Here is a 22,024-nt window from a genome sequence, read left to right on the forward strand (position 1 = left end):
TTTGATCCCTTGCTGATTTTGTACGTTTTCCCACTGACAAAGAAATGATCAGTCTATAATTTTAATGGTAGGTTTATTTGAACAGTGAGAGACAGAATAACAACAACAAAATCCAGAAAAACGCATGTCAAAAATGTTATAAATTGATTTGCATTTTAATGAGGGAAATAAGTATTTGACCCCTCTGCAAAACATGACTTAGAGACGTTTCTTGTAGTTCGCCACCAGGTTTGCACACATCTCAGGAGGGATTTTGTCCCACTCCTCTTTGCTGATCTTCTCCAAGTCATTAATGTTTCGAGGCTGACGTTTGGCAACTCGAACCTTCAGCTCCCTCCACAGATTTTCTATGGGATTAAGGTCTGGAGACTGGCTAGGCCACTCCAGGACCTTAATGTGCATCTTCTTGAGCCACTCCTTTATTGCCTTGGCCGTGTGTTTTGCGTCATTGTCATGCTGGAATACCCATCCACGACCCATTTTTAATGCCCTGGCTGAGGGAAGGAGGTTCTCACCCAAGATTTGACGGTACATGGCCCCGTTCATCGTCCTTTTGATGCGATGAAGTTGTCATGTCCCCTTAGCAGAAAAACACCCCCAAGGCATAATGTTTCCACCTCCATGTCTGACGGTGGGGATGGTGTTCTTGGGGTCATAGGCAGCATTCCTCCTCCAAACACGGCGAGTTGAGTTGATGCCAAAGAGCACCATTTTGGTCTCATCTGACCACAACACTTTCACCCAGTTGTCCTCTGAATCATTCAGATGTTCATTGGCAAACTTCAGACGGGCATGTATATGTGCTTTCTTGAGCAGGGGGACCTTGCGGGCACTGCAGGATTTCAGTCCTTCACGGCGTAGTGTGTTACCAACTGTTTTCTTGGTGACTATGGTCCCAGCTGCCTTGAGATCATTGACAAGATCCTCCCGTGTAGTTCTGGGCTGATTCCTCACCGTTCTCATGATCATTGCAACTCCACGAGGTGAGATCTTGCATGGAGCCCCAGGCCGAGGGAGATTGACAGTTCTTTTGTGTTTCTTCCATTTGCGAATAATCGCACCAACTGTTGTCACCTTCTCACCAAGCTGCTTGGCGATGGTCTTGTAGCCCATTCCAGCCTTGTGTAGGTCTACATTCTTGTCCCTGACATCCTTGGAGAGCTCTTTGGTCTTGACCATGGTGGAGAATTTGGAATCTGATTGATTGATTTCTTCTGTGAACAGGTGTCTTGTATATAGGTAACAAAGCACTGCCTTTAAGAGTGTGCTCCTAATCTCAGCTCGTTACCTGTATACAAGACACCTGGGAGCCAGAAATCTTTCTAATTGAGAGGGGGTCAAATACTTATTTCCCTCATTAAAATGCAAATCAATTTATACAATTTTTGACATGCCTTTTTCTGGATTTTGTTGTTGTTATTCTGTCTCTCACTGTTCAAATAAACCTACCATTCAAATTATAGACTTATAATTTCTTTGTCAGTGGGCAAACTGCTTTGATAGGACCAACTGGGGGGTCTTCGAACATCAGGACCTGGAGGTGTTCACATATAGTGTATTGTGCTACATTAAAAACTGCATAGACACTGTCACTGTGGACAAACGCGTTCGGGTTTACCCCAACCAGAAGCCCTGGATGACCCGGGAGGTCCAGCAACTGCTGAAGGAGAGGAACATCGCCTTCAACTCCGGAGACAAAGCTCTCAACAGCACAGCCCGAGCTAACCTGAAGAGAGGCGTCCGCGAGGCCAAAGCAGACTACAGGAGGAGGATTGAGGAACGCCTGGACAGTAACGACAGCAGGCAGGTGTGGCAGGGAGTCCAGCACCTCACCAACTACAGGGCCAACCGCGGAGCTGCTGATGGTGACACCGCTCTGGCAGAGGAGTTGAACCTCTTCTTTGCCCGCTTTGAGGTGACACCACAAGGGACAGCATCACCAAACCTCACGGTCCACAGCAGCTTAAACTTCACAGTAGAGGAGCATGAGGTGAGGCGCACGCTGCGGGCCGTCAACCCGAGGAAGGCTGCGGGACCTGATGGCGTCCCGGGACGTGTGCTGAGGGACTGTGCTGACGAGCTGGCTGGAGTCTTCACAAGGATTTTCAACCTGTCTCTGGAACAGTCCACTGTACCACCCTGCCTAAAGTCTTCCACCATAGTCTCCACTGTACCACCCTGCCTAAAGTCTTCCACCATAGTCCCCCTGCCCAAAAAAACCCACATTTCCAGCTACAACGACTACCGGCCAGTAGCACTCACGCCAGTGGTGATGAAGTGCTTTGAAAAACTGGTCCGGAGTCACATCATAGGAAGCTTGCCCCGAAACCTTGACCCCCACCAATTTGCCTACAGAGCGAACCGATCCACGGAGGACGCCGTGGCCACAGCACTACATGCTGCACTGTCACACCTGGAGCAGCAGGGGAGCTATGTGCGGATGCTCTTCGTGGATTACAGTTCTGCGTTTAACACCATCCTCCCACACAAACTGGTGGAAAAACTGGGCGACCTGGGGATTCCACATTCCACCTGCATGTGGATACATAGTTTCCTCTCGGGCCGCAGACAGAGGGTCAGAGTGGGCCGTCATACATCCACAGCCCTGAGCCTCAGTACCGGCTCCCCCCAGGGCTGTGTACTGAGCCCCCTGCTCTACTCCCTCTACACACATGACTGTGCCGCCGTCCACCATAGCAACACCATTGTGAAGTTTGCTGATGACACCACAGTGGTGGGGCTCATCTCTGGGGGGGATGAGTCTGCCTACAGGGACGAGGTGGAGCGGCTGACAGCATACTGCAGGGGCAACAACCTTCTCCTTAACACCGCAAAGACCAAGGAGCTCATAATAGACTACAGGAGAAAGAAAACGGACACTCCACCACTAATCATCAGCGGGGACTGTGTGGAGAGGGTGGCAGACTTCTGCTTCCTGGGAGTCCACATTGGGGAGGGCCTGACCTGGAGCGCCAACAGCACTGAGCTTCTGAAAAAGGCCCAGCAGAGACTTTCCTTCCTGAGAATCCTCAGGAATAATAACATCACACAGAAACTGCTGGTGTCCTTCTACCGAGCCTCCATCGAGAGCATTCTCACATACTGCATCTGTGTATGGTACACCAGCTGCACAGTGGCTCAGAGGAAAGCGCTCCAGAGGGTCATCAACACAGCCAAAAAGATCGCCGGCTGCCATCTCCCCACACTGGAAGAACTACACAGTTCACGTTGCATCAAAAAAGCACAGAACATTGAAAAGGACTCTTCTCACCCTGGACACTCACTGTTTGAGCTGTTGCCATCAGGCAGACGATTCAGATCAGTCAAAATAAGGACAAACAGATTCAAACAGAGCTTTTATCCTACAGCGATCACCACACTCAATAATGCTAATTAATTATTAAGTAATAGTATTTTCAATTGACTGTGAAATAGAGATGTGCAATGACAAAATGTAACCTTATGTGGGTATACTTGGGCTGTTTTTATATATAGTATAAATTGATTATCTTTCATTTAATTTTATTTTTATTTTCTTGTTTTATTTAATTTAAATTTATGAATGATGCCCTGACTGGTGAGCATTTTAAATTTCGTTGTACTGGTGACAATGACAATAAACGATTTATCTATAAACGTACAAAATCAGCAGGGGATCAAATACTTTTTTCCCTCACTGTACAGACAAAGATCCCCTCCTATAGCTAGTAACATGCCCAGCCTCATTTGTCTACCCAGTGCTAATAATTATACACCGTTACCAGGTAATCATTGAAGGCCGAGTGGGAATTCAACTCGGGTTGGCAGGTTCGAAGTGCAGTGCGCTCACATTTTGAAACGTGCATGGAGATTATTTCGATTAATTTGCTGCTATAAATGTCAAAATGATCAGCCACTTTGTTGAGCTATCATTTGTGGTCGCTTGTGAAAAACAAGTTAATATCTCAATGGGTTTTGCATGATAGTTTAGTTTCGTGATTTATTTCCTTGTAGTTTTCGCTCCTATCTTGTTTTTGTAATGTTTGTTGTAACATTCTTAACCGCCCCGACTGGACATTTGTGAAAAAAATCTTCATAGCTCATCGGATTTCTCCAAGATAAATATTCTGACTGATTCAATGTACCACCACTTCCCACGATAGACGTAGAGACGTCCCGGGCCACGCGCATGCACGAGTCTGCGCGCACACCACGCGGAGCTCGTGGCGTGCCTCACGAGCCCACGGAGAGATGAGATCTCATGTTCATTTAATTTTAATCACAGGGACGGGAGAATGGAGGGCTCATCTCCTTATTGTCACAATTACTCCCCCCTCCCCCCTCGCATCATCACAGTGAGGCAGAGAGGGACGGGGTTTTGTGTGCGGATCTCACAGAGCCGGCTTTGTGTCAGCACACCCCCTTCTCAATGTGAGGGGGGATCAGGGATGGTGGGGGGGCTGTCGGAGATGCGGGGGATGGGACGATGGGGGGGGGGGGGCACACCAATCTTATGGCCCCACGTAGGAGGCGTCCCGTGACTTCATCCGACCAGATGATCATCTCGCTTCACTCCGCAGTCAACCAGGTGAACACCTCATAACCCACCTCCCCTGTTGTTCACCGAGGGCACAGGCGGTCATCAGGCTCACCTGTAGTTGACCAAGAAGGGCGTGCCAATTTTGCCGCTCATGGAGGCCACGGTGACGATGTGGCCGTTGTTTCGTTCCAGCATGCTGGGCAGGAATGCGCGCACAGTCTGATGGGAGGGCGGGGGGGGCGGGGGGGCGGGGGGGGCAGTGAGAGCCACAATCATCACATCAACGTCCTCGCTGGGTCGGTCCAATGAAGTTCGACCCCTGCAAGTGCTTGCTAAACAGCACTTTCCCTACCGGACTGTTGAAGGGCTACACGGGGTTCTGAGTGTGTGGGTTATGCACCTCGCGTCAGGCATTCACTCACTCGCCCACTCACTCACCTCACTAAATCTCTCACTCGCTCGCCCACTCACACCCACCCACATTCACCCACCCACTCACTTACTTCTCTACCCACACAGAAGGCTGCAGGGTCAAATCCTTGGTGGGCATCGGTCGATTATTATTATTAATTTATTTCGCACCGTACGTAGCCAACCGTGCCCATCATACGTCCAGGGTAGATAAAACGAGTACTACTCACCCAGAAGTGAGCCAGAATGTTGACGTCAAACGTCTTCTGGATCTCGTGGTCCTCGAGGCTGAGCAGGTCGTCCACGAACACGACCCCGGCATTGTTCACCAAGATGCACACCTCCCCCATGTCCTTCTTCACCTACGTGGGGGCGCATTGGGGCGGGAGGGGGGAGAGAGGAAGGTGGCGGGACGGAGTTCGGGAGGGAATGAGAGTCGAGTGAAGTTTATTTGTTACCCAGGTGAGGATCAGGATGAGTCTCAGTTGCAATGCCCTGCACCTAAAGCGAGACCCGTATGAGCAGGTGGTGGTGGGACTTGCAGGAGATGGTGGTGGGACCTGCAAGGGGAGGTGGTGGTGGGGTCTGCAGGAGATGGTGGTGGGGCCTGCAGGAGGTGGTGGTGGGACCTGCAGGAGGTGGTGGTGGGGCCTGCAGGAGATGGTGGTGGGGCCTGCAGGAGGTGGTGGTGGGGCCTGCAAGAGGTGGTGGTGGGGCCTGCAGGAGGTGGTGGTGGGACCTGCAGGAGGTGGTGGTGGGGCCTGCAGGAGGTGGTGGTGGGGCCTGCAGGAGGTGGTGGTGGGGCCTGCAGGAGGTGGTGGTGGGACCTGCAGGAGGTGGTGGTGGGACCTGCAAGGGGAGGTGGTGGTGGGGCCTACAGGAGGTGGTGGTGGGACCTGCAGGAGGTGGTGGTGGGACCTGCAAGGGGAGGTGGTGGTGGGGCCTGCAGGAGGTGGTGGTGGGACCTGCAGGAGGTGGTGGTGGGACCTGCAAGGGGAGGTGGTGGTGGGGCCTACAGGAGGTGGTGGTGGGACCTGCAGGAGGTGCACCTGCTCTGCTGCACGCTGGATGTCTTCCCTGCGGCTGCAGTCCACTCTGTAGGCGCGCGCCTGCACCCCGAGCTCTCGCGCCTGGGCCGCCGTGTCCTCCGCCCCTTCCTACGGGGAAACACAAAAAGTGCATCACCCCTCCAGGGTAGATAAAATATGTAACCACTTTGTGGCGATGTCAACGGTGTTTAACCCTGTGGAAAGACTCAGCCACCGCTCCAGGAGTGTGAAATTGCCACCGTTGGCTCGGGGCTGTAAACGGTAAAATCACTCCGACCACTTTAAGCCTCGAAACGAATTCACGTTCACCCGCGCAGCCGGCCAACAACCCATGTCGCGCCGCGCGCCTCTCACCCCGTTGATGTCCCACACGGCCACGTGCGCGCCCAGGCGGGCGAGCCCGAGGGCCGTGAGGCGCCCCATGCCTTGCGCGGCGCCCGTCACCACGCACAGGTCGCCGCGCACCGAGCGCGTCTGGCGGGGCAGCAGCTGCAGCAGGCGCAGGGGCCACAGGAGGAGCGCCCAGCAGCACTCGAGCAGCACCCGCAGCAGGAGCAGGAGCAAGACAGGCACGTCGCCGAGCGTTGCCATGGTCCGGGTCCGTTGGGGGGGGGGGGGGTTCTGCGTTGTCAGATGTGGCGATCGAGCGGCGGTTCCCTCGGTGGGGAGGAGGGAGTTTGGCGGCTGTTGCTGACGACGGAGGAAGCGTGCCGGAGAGTTGTCGTCTGCTCGGCGTGAAGGTGCTGGGAAGGGCGGTCGCGGTGACGCCTCGCGCAGGTCGCAGTCGGCACGCCGAGTCCGCCCGACCCCGCCTCGCTCTGAGCAGCTCCCTCTTCCGCGTCCACCGGAGCGCACACACCGTGACCGCGCCGAGTGCGGTTCGCTCCGTGCGGGCTCGCTCGCCCCTCAGGGGCCGAGGTTATCGCGGTTTATTGTTGAACCTGGGAGGGGAGAGGGGTGTGGGGCAATGATGTCCTTTCTCTCACGATGACCCAGGAGCGCTAATCCCTAGCGATTTGTATTTGACAACCCCCCTACACACACAAAACACTGTTGTATATGTCGGGTCTTGAAAAATGTATAAAAATTATTTTAAAAAATGAAAATGGAATTTTTTTTTATAATTATCCGATATTATGCTGATTATGTAATTATGTGCATAATGTATGTTGATTAGGAAGGTGTAATTGTATTAAGTTATGCGAATGTATGCGATTATGATAATGTACGCTGTTATGATAATTAGGCTCAGCCTCGTTGTATAGGGTTGTATTATCAATCAGGATAATACAATGAATTGTATGAAGTTATGCAAGTGTGATGTAATTATGCTGAATTAAGCTCGTCTTCGTTGTCTAGGGTTGTATTATCAATCGGGATAATACAATTATTCTCGCTTTAACATTTACTGATTATGTCTTCGTGTTTTTATGTCAGGTCTCCAAATTCAAATCTCACCGCAGGATACAGTTCTCATAATAAAGAGTATTATGCATGAACTTAGGAAGGCACCACTCAGACACTTCTGTGTTAAGCAACTTTAATCTCTAATAAGAAAAAAACATAGCATTCTAATATGCGAACTCTTATGCTTTGAATTGTCAACACAGTACTCCTGAAGATGTTCTCCTCATTGATCCGTACATTTAACCCTCAATGATTACGTTGTTAAACTGGGTAACAGAACAATCGAAACATTCTTCAGAGTAACGCGAGCATATACGGCGATAAGAAAAAGTCCTTAAAAATGAATGTGACGATATTCATACGGACGGCATTAAGAAACATGTCCCGAAGGCAAAGTATACCTCAATGAATTCATTGGTAAGATTATGTAATTAACGAAATGTCTTGGAATAATGGTGTGCGGCAGTGTGCATGCTTCAGAAAATGCTTATCAATTGGCTAAGGCTTCAATACATTCCCGGGAAAGATTCTGTGATCAAAAGAAAGATTTCAACACAATAGTCTTCCTGTGAGTGTGTGGATTCGTAACGTAGGTTTCTAAACGTTTAGTTTCATCAATGAATTAATTGGCAAGTTATGCAATTAACAAAAAGAACAACTAAAATACTTCTAAACGATCGTATCCACGTGACTCAATGGGCAGCAATGTGCTTCATGATCAGCTAATAGTTGACACACTCTTTTCATTAGTCTTCTTCTTATTATTAGTCCCGCGATGTCCCTCAGAGGGTGCGCTAACCGGGGGGGGGGGGGGGGCTGATCACCCGGTCGGCGGGGGCCCGGCGGGTGCCGAACGGCGCGGTGGAGGAGGGAGTGGAGGGGGGGAGTGGAGGGGGGAGTGGAGGGGGGAGTGGAGGGGGGAGTGGAGGGGGGAGTGGAGGGGGGAGTGGAGGGGGGAGTGGAGGGGGGAGTGGAGGGGGGAGTGGAGGGGGGAGTGGAGGGGGGAGTGGAGGGGGGAGTGGAGGGGGGAGTGGAGGGGGGAGGGGGGAGTGGAGGGGGGAGTGGAGGGGGGAGTGGAGGGGGGAGTGGAGGGGGGAGTGGAGGGGGGAGTGGAGGGGGGAGTGGAGGGGGGAGTGGAGGGGGGAGTGGAGGGGGGAGTGGAGGGGGGAGTGGAGGGGGGAGTGGAGGGGGGAGTGGAGGGGGGAGTGGAGGGGGGAGTGGAGGGGGGAGTGGAGGGGGGAGTGGAGGGGGGAGTGGAGGGGGGAGTGGAGGAGGAGGGAGTTGAGGGGGCAAACGTTGCGCCCCACCTGCTCGGCGAGGGCGGTGGGGCGAACGTCGGACTCCACAGCCTCTCGTGGATGCAGAGGCCACGTGAGAAAATTACAGCCAACACCAATCGTATATCACTAAACACGTCAATACATGTTTTTAATGAAATTCGAAACACGTATCGTGCGTTTACGAATCAATGCATCATCTATCATCGTGCACCATAAAACTGCGACATTTGTGTCATCATTGTGTGTTTGTGTGTGCGACTGTAAACAGGAAAAAATATAGAACAGGCGGCATTTCGGGCAATGCCCCTTCTTGATAGAGCGCCACGGCACATATTCGGGTACCGTGTGATGTGTTACGTGTGATGTGTTGCGTGTGATGTGCTGGTAAAACAAGCCCACACGTGGACTGTGGCTGAGAGAGATAAGGGAGCTTATCTCGTAGATGCAAGGGGAGGGGTGGTAAAGGGGTGGTAAAACAAGTTTTCGCTGCGTCGACAGCTGAACTCTGGCTCTGGGCACAGTGGAGACACAGGGTGGCGCGGAGTTTCGCCCACTGCCCTATGAAACGGGGTTGTTCAACGATAACCGGTAACTTTTGTCGTAATCGGTTAGCGGTTCTGAAAGTTAGGAACCGGCAATCATTTTCAGTGGAATTGTAGTGAGGCTTGCACCGTGATTATTCGCAACCGGGAACGTAAAACAAACACAACATTGACACGGCGACATAACCCCCCCCCCCCGCGTGGTGCATTTGCCCTCGGTTCCACGTGAACATGTAAAGGTGCAACCCTCGCAAGTGTTCACTTGGGCACCCTCGGAGGGAGCTCTGGGGCAATGGTTCTCTACCTTGTGTCGGAGCCTACTCTATACCCTTTTTGTTGAGTTTTGTTTCAACCGAGTACCCCCATTGGCCGGACCCAACATGTTTTTGAGAAAGAAGTGTATGAATAATGAACGACAATATTTGGTGAGGTATCCAAACTGATCATTAACTGCAAGCGGATAAAACATTTTTTTATTAACGGAGTTTATAAAAGGTCCTTTATATTACTCTCGGTTACCATACGGACTACAATTGTTATAGTAGTTATTTTACAGTGGCAGATTAGTGCATGATTATTCACCAATGACTCGTGCATTATATTTCACGCATTTATAAATCACCTCACGTACCCACTGGGACATTGCCACGTGCCCCCAGGGGGGTGACAGCCGCTGCTTCAGGGGGTGCAGTGTTTGGTAAACTCTTGGTCCCTGAGCAAAAGTCTCTCTCGAGGTGTGCGTCACAACGCCGCCCGCGACCTGTCCAGCTACTCGACGCAAACCGGCGACCTCTGGATCGCAAGTCCAGAGGTCTCAGTTGCTGGCTAATCCTTATACACCACCGCAATTCCCTTTGCTCGTCAGTAAAAAAAGAAACAATGTAGACGTGTGGTGCTTGACATATCTCTGTGGTACTCCTGGCAAACATATTGTTTTACCAGGTACCGGTTATGAAAAACTAGCGGGAAGTACCCGGCGTTGCCCGGGGGAAAATGTTATTTAAAAATTTCTCAAATTTTAAAAACATAACGTATACAAATGAAGATAAAACTTTGATCGTCACCTCATTAATTAAAATTAAAATAAAACCCAACGCGCGGTGGAAAAAACTTACGCTCGCGCGCCAAGATTCGATTGTTTAAATCGCGCAAAGGAATCGAAGGTTGTAGATTTCTTTAAAATCGGCATATTCCCGTTTAATCGATACCACAAACGCTCACAAGATATCGATTCTCGCCAGTCCTGTTTGCGGGTTGACGCCTCACACACTTCATGGTTATTCTCCCCCCCACTCCCCAAAAATCATATAAAAGTCTATTTTTAGAATTTTTGCATGGTGTACAGTCTGGAAGCTACCCACATGGCAAGTTTCAAGTTTGTTGCATGTCGGGAAGTATGCTAAACATTTCGAATAGACACATAATCATCATGCATCATCATCATCATGGCGGCACACACAGTTGCAGCAGCTCAGTGTCTACCCGGTCGGTGCCTTGTATGGTTGTTTATGTTCGCGTTATGTCTTGTTTTGTGTTCATTTTGTCGGGCGAGTAACACCTTTAGCCGGCACGATCTCCTTAAGATCGGACTATGTTACGATCGGAGTGTTACAAGCGAGTTTCTCCGTCTTCACAAGATTCCAGTGGAGTTAGCAAGGAGGCCCGGCTCTCCGTGGATTACCATCCCGGCGGGGAGGAGGCGAAGGCGGCGTAGAGAGAGAAGACAGAGGCGAGGCTGCAGGGCCGGTGCGCTAGCCAGGCTACGGAGGCAGCCACTCAAACCACCGCTACCCAGCCTATTTCTCACGAACGCCAGATCCATCGCGAACAAAATGGATGAATTGAGGCTACAGACTACAGCGAACAACGTAGTGAAGGACAGCTGCATTCTGCTCTTCACAGAAACCTGGCTTCATTCATCCATCCCGGACTCTGCTATTGAGCTCGCAGGCTACACAGCACAGCGCCAGCACAGAACAGTAGACTCCGGTAAGAGCAGAGGAGGGGGGCTCTGTGTGTACGTGAATAAGAGCTGGTGTACTAACACTGTGACTGTAGACAGCCACTGCTCCCCAGATCTGGAGTATGTGACTGTTAAATGCAGGCCGATTTACCTCCCAAGAGAGTTCACTGTGGTCATGATAACTGCTGTTTACATCCCACCGGATGCTAATGCTAACTCAGCTATTGGACTTTTACATGGCAGCATTAGCACTCAGCAGAGCAAGTATCCTGACGCTGTGCTGATTATAGCAGGGGATTTCAACCATGCAGACTTAAAGGCAGCACTCCCTAAATTCCACCAGCATGTTAACTGTGCTACTAGGGGAACTAAGATTCTGGACAAGGTCTACACCAACATCAAACTAGGCTACAGGGCTAGACCACTACCACACCTGGGCCAGTCTGACCATTTGTCCCTGCTTTTGATCCCTGCATACGCCCCCATCAAGAAAACGGCTCCTACCATCACAAAAACTGTCGCCATCTGGCCTGAGGGTGCACCCAGCAGCTGCAGGACTGCTTTGATAGGACCAACTGGGGGGTCTTCGAACATCAGGACCTGGAGGGTGTATTGTGCTACATTAAAAACTGCATAGACACTGTCACTGTGGACAAACGCGTTTACCCCAACCAGAAGCCCTGGATGACCCGGGAGGTCCAGCAACTGCTGAAGGAGAGGAACATCGCCTTCAACTCCGGAGACAAAGCTCTCTACAGCACAGCCCGAGCTAACCTGAAGAGAGGCATCCGCGAGGCCAAAGCAGACTACAGGAGGAGGATTGAGGAACGCCTGGACAGTAACGACAGCAGGCAGGTGTGGCAGGGAGTCCAGCACCTCACCAACTACAGGGCCAACCGCGGAGCTGCTGATGGTGACACCGCTCTGGCAGAGGAGTTGAACCTCTTCTTTGCCCGCTTTGAGGTGACACCACAAGGGACAGCATCACCAAACCTCACGGTCCACAGCAGCTTAAACCTCACAGTAGAGGAGCATGAGGTGAGGCGCACGCTGCGGGCCGTCAACCCGAGGAAGGCTGCGGGACCTGATGGCGTCCCGGGACGTGTGCTGAGGGACTGTGCTGACGAGCTGGCTGGAGTCTTCACAAGGATTTTCAACCTGTCTCTGGAACAGTCCACTGTACCACCCTGCCTAGAGTCCTCCACCATAGTCCCCCTGCCCAAAAAAACCCACATTTCCAGCTACAACGACTACCGGCCAGTAGCACTCACGCCAGTGGTGATGAAGTGCTTTGAAAAACTGGTCCGGAGTCACATCATAGGAAGCTTGCCCCGAAACCTTGACCCCCACCAATTTGCCTACAGAGCGAACCGATCCACGGAGGACGCCGTGGCCACAGCACTACATGCTGCACTGTCACACCTGGAGCAGCAGGGGAGCTATGTGCGGATGCTCTTCGTGGATTACAGTTCTGCGTTTAACACCATCCTCCCACACAAACTGGTGGAAAAACTGGGCGACCTGGGGATTCCACATTCCACCTGCATGTGGATACATAGTTTCCTTTCGGGCCGCAGACAGAGGGTCAGAGTGGGCCGTCATACATCCACAGCCCTAAGCCTCAGTACCGGCTCCCCCCAGGGCTGTGTACTGAGCCCCCTGCTCTACTCCCTCTACACACATGACTGTGCCGCCGTCCACCATAGCAACATCATTGTGAAGTTTGCTGATGACACCACAGTGGTGGGGCTCATCTCTGGGGGGGATGAGTCTGCCTACAGGGACGAGGTGGAGCGGCTGACAGCATACTGCAGGGGCAACAACCTGCTCCTTAACACCGCAAAGACCAACGAGCTCATAATAGACTACAGGAGAAAGAAAACGGACACTCCACCACTAATCATCAGCGGGGACTGTGTGGAGATGGTGGCAGACTTCTGCTTCCTGGGAGTCCACATTGGGGAGGGCCTGACCTGGAGCGCCAACAGCACTGAGCTTCTGAAAAAGGCCCAGCAGAGACTTTACTTCCTGAGAATCCTCAGGAATAATAACATCACACAGAAACTGCTGGTGTCCTTCTACCAAGCCTCCATCGAGAGCATTCTCACATACTGCATCTGTGTATGGTACACCAGCTGCACAGTGGCTCAGAGGAAAGCGCTCCAGAGGGTCATCAACACAGCCCAAAAGATCGCCGGCTGCCATCTCCCCACACTGAAAGAACTACACAGTTCACGTTGCATCAAAAAAGCACAGAACATTATAAAGGACTCTTCTCACCCTGGACACTCACTGTTTGAGCTGTTGCCATCAGGCAGACGATTCAGATCAGTCAAAACAAGGACAAACAGATTCAAACAGAGCTTTTATCCTACAGCGATCACCACACTCAATAATGCTAATTAATTATTAAGTAATAGTATTTTCAATTGCTCTCTCGAGAAACGGTGCCTTAACGCGGCGAGAGAGTTTGTGTACGTCTGAGAAGCTGATCGCTATACCGTCGAGAGCCTAGTGCTCTCAGAAGGGTCACCCAAGGCGGGAAGACTTCAGTGGAGACGTCAGACAAAACCCGTTTCGAAAGGTCCCCACATGACCTTTTCAAATAAATGGTGATCCAAGAAAGCAACGGGAAACTACTTGGATTATTGCTCCCTTGAAAACTTCAATGATGACAAGCAAAATCAACAAAGGCCCTGAGTATCGGCGTCCTTTAAATAGGACAGGGGTGCTAAGAATCTCCGAGCTTGTGTCAAAGAACCCTTTCAAAGTAGCAACTTGGAACGTTAGAAGTTTACTTCAAGCAGGAAAACTAGCCAATGTCATACAAGAAATGGATCGACTTAAAATCAACATAATCGGTCTAAGCGAAACTAAATGGCCTGGAACAAAAAAGTTTATATCGAGCGAACACCACATCTTCTGCTCCGGAGGAGAAGAAAACACCAAACAAACATACGGTGTCGCCTTTATAGTACACAAGAAATTAGCGAATAAAGTCAACAACTTTACCCCAGTATCAGAACGAATAGCACTACTACAATTAGCAGGCAACAAAGTCAACGTGAACATTCTACAGGTTTATGCTCCAACAGCAGATAAACAAGATCATGAAATCGAATCGTTCTATGAGCAACTAACCAACACGCTGAAGCCGCTGAAGAAGCAAGACATCACTATAATCCTCGGCGACTTCAACGCCAAGGTTGGCCACGGTCGAATGCAGAACATTGTCGGAGAACACGGACTAGGAACAAGGAATGAACGAGGCGACAGACTGGTTCAATTCTGCCAAGAAGAACGTTTCAGTATTGCTAACACGTGGTTCCAATTACCACCTCGACGACTGTACACGTGGACCTCGCCGCAAGACTCCGACAACAACATCGTCAGGAACCAAATCGATTATATCCTAATTAACATCAGGTTTAAGTCCAGTGTGATTACAGCAAAAACCTACCCTGGAGCCGATATATCGTCAGATCATAACCCAGTAACAGCTACAATAAGACTCAAATTGCGATCAATACAATGTACAAAGACGAGACGAGCAGACCTGGAGAAACTGAAGAACAGCGCCGATAAAAGACAAGTACAGCAACATCTCAACGATAGCATCCGCTCAATAACAACAGAAACAGCAGATGTTCAGGAGTACTGGCGCTCGTTCAAACAATGCATCACAGAAACAACAGAAGTCATGCTGGGACATCAGCCACCGAAAAAGAAACAACGATGGATGACACATTGTATTCTCGATCTAATGAGCCAACGAAGAATGTACAAAAACAACAACTTGGAGAAGTACAAACAAATGCAACAGAAGATCAGAGAAGCAATCCGACAGGCAAAAGAAAAGTGGATGGAAGAACAATGCGCCGAGATTGAAGAACTAATTAAAAAACATGACAATTTTACTCTGCACAAGAAGCTCAAAGAAGCTGGTAACATCTACAGACCAGACCCAACAGCTACCTTGTATGCGGACAACAACCAACCAATCCTAAATAAACAAGAAAAAATGGACACCTGGACAAACTATATACACAAGCTCTATGGCGCCGCGAGAACACCTGCAGAAAAAGACCAACAGATGTCGAAAGACGCTCTACACATTTTAACATCAGAAGTAGAACATGCAATCAAAACAGCTAAGTCAGGCAAAGCGTGCGGGCCCGACACAATCCATGTAGAATTGCTCAAACTATTAGACAGTAACAACATACGACAACTGACTAATTGGTACAATCAAATATACAATGGCAATAAAATTCCATCCGACTGGCTACAATCCATCTTTGTGGCAATACCAAAGAAAGCAACAAGCCGGAAATGCGAGGACTACAGACTGATAAGCTTGATGAGCCACGTGCTGAAAGTCTTCCTGAAGGTGATCCAACAGCGCATACGCTCCACATGCGAAAATGCATTGAAGAACACACAGTTTGGCTTCTGCAAAGGACTAGGCACAAGAGAAGCAATCTTCTGTCTACAGATACTACTACAGCGATGCTACGAACATCAGAAAGAAGTGTACATCTGCTTCATAGATTACGAGAAAGCCTTTGACTCAGTCGACCACGACCGACTAGCAGCTCTATTAAAACAACTGGGACTAGATAAAAACGACATCAACTTCATCATTGCTCTTTATTGGAAGCAAACAGCCCAACTCCGATATGACAACGAATTGACAGACCCAACACCAATACAAAAAGGTGTACGACAAGGCTGCCCACTTTCACCCAGTCTTTTCAACATCTACTCGGAGCAGATTTTTGATCGAACACTAGCAGATAAAAACATTGGTATTAAAGTCAATGGACAATACATCAACAACATCAGGTATGCCGACGACACTGCACTGCTGGCCGATTCGGAACAAGACCTACAACAAATCTTGGATGAGGTTGCCACAGAGAGTCAAATATGGGGCTTACGAATTAATAAAAAGAAAACAAAGGTTATGAAGGTCAGCCGAACTACAAGCGAAATAACAATCAAACTTGGTAGCGAAAAATTGGAACAAGTACACCGATTTAAATACCTTGGTGTAATCATTGACGATCAGTTGAACCATGAAGTCGAAATCAAGAGCAGAATTGAACAAGCAAGGCAAGCATTTATTAAATGGAAAACACTCCTTGCAGACCGCAACTTGAGTACATCACTGAAACTGCGCACACTGAAATGCTACATCTGGTCAATTTTGCTGTACGGAGTTGAGACGTGGACACTGACAATAACAGCAACAAAAAGGCTCGAAGCTTTCGAGATGTGGCTGTATCGAAGAATGCTGAAAATCCCATGGACAGCCAAAACCACCAATACACAAGTTCTGCAAGATATGGGCACTGACAGGCAACTGCTGAAGACCATCATTAGCAGGAAGTGTTACTACCTAGGCCACATTGCCCGAAACGACCACAAATACCAGCTATTAAAGCTAATCCTGGAAGGAAAAATCGAAGGGAAAAAACGACCAGGACGGCCAAAAACGACATGGCTCAGTAACATCAAAACATGGCTACAATTAACAACAGCACAAACTCTACACGCCGTGCTAGACGGGGACCAATATCATCGTGAAGTCGCACACGCCGTTAGGCAGCACTAAAGAAGAAGAATTTTCAATTGACTGTGAAATAGAGATGTGCAATGACAAAATCTAACCTTATTTGGGTATGTGGGTTTACTTGGGCTGTTTTTAGATATAGTATAAATTGATTATCTTTCATTTAATTTTATTTTTATTTTCTTGTTTCATTTAATTTAAATTTATGAATGATGCCCTGACTGGTGAGCATTTTAAATTTCGTTGTACTGGTGACAATGACAATAAACGATCTATCTATAATCACAAATTTCCCTTTTATATATATAGATACACTATTTTAATAACCCAGCTAATTTCAACCTGGCAACTTGAGTTTTTGTTTTCTAACTACGTGGATTTACCTAAAGAACCAAAGAGGATGGATTCCTGCAGTCACGAAAGCTTCAAATCAAGATTTCACTTTAAGATGTTTCTTGTTCATGTTTTTGTTTTGTTGTGGTTGTACCCGAGTCAAGAGTCGCATGGCTCACAGGGTTATCTCATCTCAATATATATAAAAGGCAAAGTTGTGATTATGTGTGTCTGTTCAAAATGTTTAGCGTACTTCCCGACATGCAACAAACTGGAAATGAGCCATGTGGGTACTTTCCAGACTGCACACCATGCACACATGATAAAAATACAATTTTTTGGGGGGGGGGGAGCTCAATAATTCAGTTATTTTTTGCACAGCAAGTGAGCTGTGACGTCAAATCTGTCAGGTGACCCGTGCATGTGCAAGCGGTAACGCATTGTAGTGTAGTGGTTTGCGCGCTGCGCTACGAACCCGGCGACCCGAGTACGATTCCCGCTCACGGCCACTACCGGTGACGATTATTTGAACCGGTCCTGGGCCTCCCCTAGGTCGACTCAGCCTCAAACGAGTAACTGGTGTGGTGTGTGAACTGTGAACATCGCCACTGGGAAGACAAAGGCGGCCGGGCGTGGTGAATCCAAGTCCCGGGCGAAGCCGGGTAGTAAAGCTAGTACCCAAAAAAAGAAAAAGAACTGAGTTACATTCCTGGGCGTGGGTAACATCAGTGGCGAGTGATATCGGCAGCGGCCTTGGACACATTTGCTTTGTGGTTTTTCCAGAAATGTACGAATTCAATGGTTGCTCATCAGAACATTGCAAGTACTGTATATGCCTATATGTTAAGATTCACTTTTAGAATCATCACTTTTGTATAACCTCGTGTGTATTCACAACAGAAGGAAGCCGCCATAGACTTGGTGGCGACTTATTTTTCACCACGTATTACAGTCTCGAAGAGCTCCATGAAGTCACAAGAGGATTAATAACCCACGTTCTGGAGAATGTAGAGACGACACTTGGTGGCGATGATACTTTTCAGTCATGCATGCGAATCGTCAAAGAGCCGTAGCAAGATGATGAAGAGGGGAGAGATAACAACACCACTTCCACACGATGAGAGTGGTGGAATAGGGACTGACCTTTGGGTCTGGTGGCATCTGCTATTCACTACTCTAAATGATCAGAGCAGCACCACGGTGGCGAGATGTTAACTACGTCGCCTGGTATGCAGGAGGTCCTGGGTTCGATCCCGACCCTGATGCCTGCTGCATATTTGGAGTGTGCGGTGTCTCTCTCCCTGTGGTCTTCCAGTTTTCCCCTCCACATTTAGAATCAGCATCGCACGTTTAGAGTGTTTGGCTGCTGCTCTACATTTCCACCTAACGAGCCACTTCGTCGAGCTATCATTTGTGGCCAAATCCCTTCTGATAACGAGCTATACAGCTCGGTAGGTCTTACCTGGTAACATACAAACATCTTTTAGTTTAATAGTTTAGCTTAAAACCACGATGGCTACTTTTTGGGACCAGGGGTAGATTTAAGGACACATGACTTATTTAAGAGTCTTGGCGGTTGGGGTCGCGAAAGCCTATTTAAGCTTCAACTTAGAGCACGTAATATAGCGTTTGCATCAGGCAAGGTCCGTGCACGTACACCCTAAAACACGACTTTACATCAGAAATGCTGGTCATAAAATACGGCTTTGCCGAGCTACTGCATCATGCATAGCTCCCGAGCAGGACTGCTCATAACAACACTTTTCTCTATGCAAGACAAGTTTATACAACTGGTTGTACAACTCTGTTTAACGGTGTGCTGCTACGCACGCTGCGAGCTGGACGCTCCCTTCATTAGGCGTGTGCGATCATGAACCACGCTTGGGCCTGACTGAGCTGCGAATCGTGCACAGCTCCGGGCTCTTAAGAGCTGGGGCGCCGCGGCGGCGAGGTGTTAACTGCCTCGCCTGGTATGTAGGAGTTCGTGGGTTCGATCCTGATCCTGACCCTGACGCCTGCTGTATTTTTGGAGTTTGCGTGTCTCTCTCCCCGTGGTCGCGTGAATTTATCTCCGGGTCCTCCATGTTTTCTCTCCACATTTAGAATCAAAATGCGTTTAGAGTATTTGGCTGCGATACATTTCCACGTGATAATACATTTCGTTGAGCTTAATGTGCGGTCAGGTCGCTTATGAGATATGTCCATTGAGTAGTGCTGAATTGTAGCATCGCCGTTTGCGTGCCTACTAAGGAGCATGCCTTACTAACGTCCACGCACCTCTGTACGATTCATAGGAGGTTCATTTCATTCGGGACCTGCAAGTCCAGTGTAAGGGGGCCCCGGCGGGTCACTGTGAAGGGCGCAATGATGTTTAGCCGAGTGTGACCAAGGCGTCTCCGTGCTTGATACCGGAGGGCAACACTTGAGAGGCAAACTGCGAGCTGGAGAAGACGCGTGACGGCCGCCGTCCATCAGCACAGGCGGGTTCCCACGCGGAACAACTGCAGCCTCATTGGGTGGTTGTGATCCTCATCATGCGACCCAGAGAGAGAGAGAAAGTGAACCGTGAACCACTCAGACATCACGTGCTTGCGCTATGAATGTGAAATTGTACAGAGCGGGAAGGAGCAGAAGACATTGCCGGGCTTGGTAGATGTCGGTGCACTCACGTCGGGTGAGCGGGCCCTTTGTTGTTTTTCTCTTTTGTAAATCGTGCGCTTTGTAACAAGCTGAATGTTATTCTGAAATACTCGTTTATATTGTGACGTAATTACATTATTTAGATTAAAAGTCTTGGGTTCTGGAGTTGCTTTTTTATTGGTGCTGTACAGCATATGTAATGTAACTAGATTCTGCGTCTGTATCCTGCTATTGAGATCTAGATCAAGAGATTGCGAGAATCATTGATTGTAATATTTACGTCGTTATTAAGACCTGCCTACACGACACATCTTCCCCACGTGTCCCTTCACCAACCCGCACTGATCAGCGTGGTGAAGTATGGTAATCAACGGCCATGAATGCTGACACGTTGCAGGGAGGTCTTCATCCAGCAGGCGGTTGACAAATGGCTTTAAACAATGGTTGTTGCCGTTGTTTTTTGTAAACTGAATTGTTCACACACTGGCCAACTCTGGAAGACGCTAGATGGGGGGTTTTGAGAGAGTGGGAGTCCCGTCGATTAGCCAATTGTCAGCAGTGGTCAGTCAAAACAAATCGCATTAAGCGGGATAGAAAACTGTCACTCTCTTCATCTAATGTGGTAACAATACAAAGAAGATCCGATTATCCGCCAATTGGATTTTATGTGGGCCATCGGTTGATAGGCGCATAACCGGGTTATTCGGCAGTTGAGGACCGCTGTCAACTATTTACCCGGCCAAGCCTCACCGAGTCTCAAGAGACAGGGAAATACTCAAGGCTCTGCATAGACAGATTGCTCTACGGCCTTCTCCTGGTCACCTCATAAGCCCAAGCCGACAACACCGAGTATTTACAGGCAGTCTCCCACACGAGTACGAACCAGATTTACCCGGTGCTTTCATGATGATGCGGTCATCCCATATGGAGCGGCAGGGATGAGATTGCGTCTGGTCTCATTAATATTTGATGAATAATTCATCATCATAGTCCACTGAGCCGTCTCAACACTGCATGGAGCCATATGCAAATGCTGGGGGAAGAGAGGGCCTAGGGAGAGTGATGAGACACTTGCCAAGCACGTAGTAGACCACCACGTCTCACATAAACATAATGGGCCCGCTAGGTTGAAACACCATGCCTCTAAAACACCCCCCCCCCTCCGCTCAAGAAACACAAGGCACCGACCATATCAAATGACATTCACAGTGCATTTGGCGAGGGCACTATAATATTGCTGCATGGTTATAATCATCCAGAACATCGATCATCTATTATTAACCAGGTGACAGCCCGTTCATATTACGGGTGTCTCTTTAAAGACAGCTCGATCTCTGAGCTCTCCCAATTCCTCCAGGCAACCCCGGCTCCAAGATGCTCCCTTATCCAGACGATGCATCATTATCACCGTCATCATCATCTTCACCATCTAGACATGCATGATCACCGTCATCATCATCTTCACCATCTAGACATGCATGATCACCGTCATCATCATCTTCACCATCTAGACATGCATGATCACCGTCATCATCATCTTCACCATCTAGACATGCATGATCACCGTCATCATCATCTTCACCATCTAGACATGCATGATCACCGTCATCATCATCTTCACCATCTAGACATGCATGATCACCGTCATCATCATCTTCACCATCTAGACATGCATGATCACCGTCATCATCATCTTCACCATCTAGACATGCATGATCACCGTCATCATCATCTTCATCATCTAGACATGCATGATCATCGTCATCATCATCTTCACCATCTAGACATGCATGATCACCGTCATCATCATCTTCACCATCTAGACATGCATGATCACCGTCATCATCATCTTCACCATCTAGACATGCATGATCATCGTCATCATCATCTTCACCATCTAGACATGCATGATCACTGCTATCATCCTAAGTCGAGTGTCGGTCAAAAACGACCCTGCTCCCTCAACGCAAGCGAGGGGGGGGGCAATGGGAGGCACTTCTTGGACGATGTTACCGCTCTGAGGACACATGAAAGTGCCTATCATCTGTGACACTCGAACAAATTACACACAGGCACTCTCACTTCTGCGTTTGTCGCTGCTGTGCTCACGTACCACGGATCCCCCTTGTAAAATAGCCGGGCAACTGACTAAACGGGACCGCACGTGTAACAAATCAAATAAAAACACACTCGCGTTGCGCGCAAAATCACACGACCACGTAACGTAAATAAAACATTAACAGCATAAATGGACAACTTGCCACAGCCGGGCTGAAGTACAGGGTCCACGTCGCACAGGGTGACC

The 22,024-nt window shown here is 49.2% G+C and overlaps 1 protein-coding gene across 1 annotated transcript in view; it reads right to left on the bottom strand.

Moving 5' to 3' along the window:
* LOC144721480 (estradiol 17-beta-dehydrogenase 11-like) overlaps positions 1-22,024 on the bottom strand; it is a 36,188-nt gene that overhangs the window by 13,355 nt on the left and 809 nt on the right. The window contains exons 2-5 of the mRNA XM_078599119.1: positions 6,334-6,920; positions 5,980-6,087; positions 5,161-5,292; positions 4,632-4,738 (exon numbers count right to left, since the gene is read on the bottom strand). Coding sequence (XP_078455245.1) covers positions 4,632-4,738; positions 5,161-5,292; positions 5,980-6,087; positions 6,334-6,570 — 584 coding nt within the window. The 5' untranslated portion in view covers positions 6,571-6,920. The remainder of the gene's footprint in view (positions 1-4,631; positions 4,739-5,160; positions 5,293-5,979; positions 6,088-6,333; positions 6,921-22,024) is intronic.

Source organism: Lampetra planeri, chromosome 12 (assembly GCF_965212315.1).
Source record: "Lampetra planeri chromosome 12, kcLamPlan1.2.h2, whole genome shotgun sequence".
NCBI lineage: Eukaryota > Metazoa > Chordata > Hyperoartia > Petromyzontiformes > Petromyzontidae > Lampetra > Lampetra planeri.